At 40.0% G+C, this 5,129-nt stretch overlaps 1 protein-coding gene and 1 long non-coding RNA gene across 2 annotated transcripts in view; one reads left to right on the forward strand and one right to left on the reverse strand.

The window, feature by feature from the left end:
* Positions 1-5,129, forward strand: part of DMC1 (DNA meiotic recombinase 1) — a 31,131-nt gene that overhangs the window by 22,129 nt on the left and 3,873 nt on the right. The window contains exon 12 of the mRNA XM_006752737.2: positions 2,237-2,353. Within this exon, the coding sequence (XP_006752800.1) occupies positions 2,237-2,353 (117 nt within the window). The remainder of the gene's footprint in view (positions 1-2,236; positions 2,354-5,129) is intronic.
* Positions 1-5,129, reverse strand: part of LOC107184434 — a 6,391-nt gene that overhangs the window by 373 nt on the left and 889 nt on the right. The window contains exon 2 of the long non-coding RNA XR_001515259.1: positions 3,758-3,856. This is a non-coding gene — a long non-coding RNA (uncharacterized LOC107184434). The remainder of the gene's footprint in view (positions 1-3,757; positions 3,857-5,129) is intronic.

Consider the following 5,129-nt stretch of genomic DNA (forward strand, 5'->3'; position numbering starts at 1 on the left):
CACGAGGTGAACACTGCCCCTCACATTTTCTTCAAAACAAAACCAAATTGGAAAGGGAAAAAAGAAAAGTAGCCCCAAAGAAAAATCGGCCACAATGGATTTGAGCTTTTTGCAGAGGAAATCGCACCCAAAAAATAGGACCCAATCCGAGGGGAAAGGGTGGCGGCAGAGAGGTCAGGCGGAGGAGTGGTGAACTGCGGCGCACAATGGAATTAATGAGATTAACCAGGGCAATTAGGACGCCCGCTCAGCTCCCGGCCCCCGCCAGCGGCGGGGTGGCTGAATGGAAAAAGTTAGGTTAATCTCATTAATTTGCAATCCACAATCTCTGTTCAGGCCCCCTAACCCTTCTCCTTGGCACCTCTGCCCCTCCTCCCTTATAAAGCCCCCAAACCCCCACCCCCAAAGGAACAGAAAGGGCCAAATCTGGTTCTGTTTGTCATCTGCATATTACCAGGAACTAAATCCAGGATGACGTCGACTCAGTATCCTAATGTGCTTTAATAGAGGACTATAGCCCTGGCCAGGGTGGCTAGGGTTCCACGGTGCAGGAGCAACCAATCGTGTGTCTCTCACATCAATGTTTTGCTCTGTGTGTCTTTCCCCCTCCCTTCCACTCTGTCTAGAAATCAAAATCAATGGAAAAAATATCCTCGGGAGAGGATAAATAAATTAATTATTAATTAATTTTTAAAAATAGAAAAATGTATACAGTAGTTTGAGAGCACAGAGGGGGCAGGTTCTACTCTCAGGGTTATCAGGAAAGACTCACAAGAAGGATGACAACAATGGAAAAGAGGCTTTCATTTCAGAGGGAATCCTGTGTGCAAAGGCATCGATGTGTGAGAGGAGCTGCTGAAATAAAAAAGAAAAGTTTGAGAGGGAGGGAGGAAGAATGACGACAACTGTAAATAAGTATGTAGGTGGCAGATAGAAAGAAAGTGGAGTTGAGGGAGCGTGTTCCTGAAAGCACTAATTTTCTTTGTGAAGAAGCAGGCGGTGTTGTCAAAGATGAGGGGACAAGAATACAGAAGGGCACTTAAGGAAACTGCTGAAGTTGTGGGAAGGGGAGGGGAAGCTAACCGTGCTCATACAGAATTACTAGGCAGTACTGAGAGACCACCTGTAACATAGCTGTTAAAACTTCTCTCAGCCCATGTAGCTAACTCTGACTATTCTTTCTTGTCTCCCCTTGATAGAATCTTCTAACTTCTACCTTCTGTGGCAGTATCAATTTTTCTACAGTCCAAGGTTCTTGATATTCTTGCTAACTTCTATATTTGAGATTATTCTCACTGCAAATTCATAACCTGTACAACATTGAAGGCTTCCAACTACAGTTAATACATACAAGGATTTTTCCATCTGCTCTCATTTACATCATAGCATCATGAAGGAGCATTGGATGTTTCTTATTCATTAGACTAGAATAGTAGTTGGCACATAGTAGGCTGTTAATAAATATTTCTGATAAATGAGTGCATAAATGAATAAATAAAGTGTATTTTGCAAAGAAGAAAAATTGCTTAACCCCAAGATAGTGAGTAATGTTTTATTTGTGTATGTTTTTTTTCTATTTAAAAAAAATCAAACAAAACAAGAAACCTGGATGACTCCAAACCCTACCTCACTCCAAAGTTAATGAACTCTGCTTGTTCATTTTTTATATATATATTTTATTGATTTTTTACAGAGAGGAAGGGAGAGAGATAGAGAGTTAGAAACATCGATGAGAGAGAAACACCGATCAGCTGCCTCCTGCACATCTCCCACTGGGGATGTGCCCGCAACCCTGGTACATGCCCTTGACCGGAATCGAACCTGGGACCCTTCAGTCCGCAGGCCGACGCTCTATCCACTGAGCCAAACCGGTTTCGGCTGCTTGTTCATTTTTTAAAAATATGTTTTTATTGGTTTTTAGAGGAAGAAGGATAGAGAGATAAAAACATTAGTGAGAGAGGAACATCATCAATTGGCTACCTCCTGCACATATTCCTACTGGGGATCGAACCCACAACCTGGGCATGTGCCCGGATCAGGAATTAAACCAGGACCTCTATGGTTGCTGGGTCAAAGCTCAACCACTGAGCCACACTGGCTGGGCCAAACCTCTGCTTGTTCAGAACACACACCTACTCCATCCACTGCAATCCTCCACAGAAAAGTTGCGTTGAAATTGCAAGTTTTACTCTAAATAGTTCATATGTTGTAACCTGAAAAGGTATTTCTAATTCAGTTTTCAGGCAGACCCCAAAAAACCTATTGGGGGACACATTCTCGCTCATGCATCAACAACAAGAATAAGCTTGCGAAAGGGAAGAGGAGAACTAAGAATTGCCAAAATTTATGACAGGTAAATATTTTCCTTTTCTTAATCAGGTTCTTGTACATGTGGTATTAAATGAAATTGTCTCTCTTGAGTGGCTGTAATTATACTGCTGGAAGATACTACATTGTTTGAATTTCCTTCTCAAAAATTATTCCACTAATTGGGAAGGCCTTACTGTGCACTAGGTTCTAGGGATTTAGGGATTCTATTGACAAACAGACTTGGTCCCTGGCCTTCCAAAGCTTACAGTGAAGCTAGATAATGGAATAATTCCAACTGAAGTGTGGTTAAGTGCAGGAAAAGTTCAAGGTATGGCAGGAATATGTTCTCCTTTCTTCCTGCCAGTTTTCAAATTTCAGTTTAAACATCACTTCCCCTGACCCTTGCAGTCTAGGCTATACCCTATATTATACCTTATATTCTTTCACAGTACTTTATTTAAGAATTATAAACAGCCCTGGCCAGTGTTTCTTAGTGGTTAGAGCACCGACCCACACACTAAAGTGTCACTAGTTTGATTCCCGGTCAAGGGCACATACCTGGGTTGCAGGCTCAATCCGGCCTGGTCAGGGCATGCGTAGAAGGCAACCAGTTGATGTGTCTCTCTCACATCGATGTTTCTCTCTCTCTCTGTCTCTCTCTGTTTGTCTCCCTCTCTCCCTTCTACTCTCCCTCTTAAAAAAATAATTACAAACAATAAATTTTAAAGAGAAACCTACTACATGTCAACTGGTCTTGGTTCTAGGGATAGATCAGTGAAACAAAAAAAGCAAGGCCCTGCCCTCATACAGCTTACATGCCATTGGTAGTGATTTACAGTATAGCATATGTCATCCTTACTAGACATTAAATACCTGAGAATAGGGACACTATGCCTGGGCAATCAGAGATGTGCAATATTTGTGACTGACTGATTAGCCATCCTGAGCAAAAAGGCAAAGATGTGTAATAACTCTCTACACTAGGGAGGGGAAATCAGTAAAGAAGAAATCAGATAGCTCATAATCTTGTTTTTGCTATGAATCAGAGATTTATTATACATTGTTATTGAATAAATATTAATAATTTCCCACATCTATATGGTTTTTATACAGACCATTTTGTTTTTTATTGTCTGTCCTTTGGAAGACTATAATATTCAAATGCTGTGTTTTATGGAGCTTCAAAAATCTCCAGAAATTTGCTACAAATGTGGAGTTTTTATTAAATTAAATAGATAGTAGAATTGTTTCATGTTTTTACTAAAAATTCTTGATCTATATCTTGGACAGATTCTGTGCTTAGAACTTTCCTAACACTTTTCAACTGATTATATGTGCATCTCCCTCACAACAGGGACTGTTTGGTCCTTTAATGTCCCCAGCACCTAGCAAGCTACTGGGCACATGTAGGAACTCAGTAACTATTTATTAAGTTAAATGAATGTACCTCCATGTTCAGTCATTTATATATTTCATCAAGCCCTCCAAACTGTGCAGGATCAGACAACTCCTCCATTTCTTAAAATCCTAAGAGAATACTAGGGTTCTGCAGACTCAAAAAAGGATAAAGTTATATAGATTAGTTATGTCAAATTTTCAAAGATTTGAATAAAAATAGCAAAACTAGATCAGAGTTTAAAATGTCAAAACTTATCTTCTAAGTTTCTAGTCTGTTGCACATAACTCCCTTCTTTCTAGTTCCTAAAGATTTCTCACAAAGAACTTCTTAATTTCAGAACTTTTTGGTATAGACGATGCTGCTGCTAATAATAATAGCTAACACTCATTGAGTGGCTACTATGTGCTAGGCCTCATGCCAAGTGCTTTATATCTATTTCATTGTTTATAACAACCCTAGAGACAGAGGTCAGTATCCCCATTTCACACATGAGGAAACCAAGGCCCGAAGCAGTTAGGTAACCATTGCTTCTCTACCGTCTATTTTAAACACAGAAGTCAGAGCGATCCTTTGTAAAACTAAGATCATATCTATTCTCTGCTTAAAATCCTCCAATGGCTCCCCATCTTAATTCATAATAACAGCCCAAATCTCTACAGTGGTTTACAGAGCACATGAATGGCCCCCTGTTCCTGTTCTTCCTGCTCTCCCCTTGCTAACAGTGCTCCAACCTCAGTGGGCACCTTGGTGTTCTATACATGTCAGGCGCAGTCCTACCTTAGGGCCTTCGTGCTAATTATTCTCCCTGTCTGGAATAATCTTTCCCCACATTACCCTTTCTCTGGTTATCTCCCTCACCCCCTTCAAGTCTTTGATCAAATGTTACGTTTCCACAATGCTTATCTTGATCTCCCTGTTTAAAATTGCAACTAGCCTCCTCCCACTTTCCATACTTTGTCTCCCTTAGCTAGCTCTACTTTTTCTTTCCCCGTAACACATAATTTTCTAAGATACCGAATAATATATTTGTTATGTCCATTATTTATTGTCTGTCTCTCCCTCCCTCCAAGTATAAGTTCCACAATGACGGGATATTCGTCTATTTTTATTTTTTTTACTTATAGATCTCAAGTGTGTACAACAGGGATAATAGCAGATGCTCAATAAATATTTTCTAAATGAGTATATGAATGGACTTGCCCCAAACCGCACAACCAGTAAGGGATGCAATCAGGATTAGAATCTATGCTGTCTAAATCTAGGGTCTGCACTTTTAATCATTACACCATTTCTTCGTTTATTAGGGATGATCTATTTAGGGTAGTCATAGCTCTTCTACTATAGCCACCCCCATGTCTTCAACTACTACCTTACACACATGTAAGATAAAGACATTTCTTGTTAAAACAAAGAATTCCCC

Source organism: Myotis davidii, unplaced genomic scaffold (genome assembly GCF_000327345.1).
Source record: "Myotis davidii unplaced genomic scaffold, ASM32734v1 scaffold2370, whole genome shotgun sequence".
In the NCBI taxonomy this organism is placed as follows: domain Eukaryota; kingdom Metazoa; phylum Chordata; class Mammalia; order Chiroptera; family Vespertilionidae; genus Myotis; species Myotis davidii.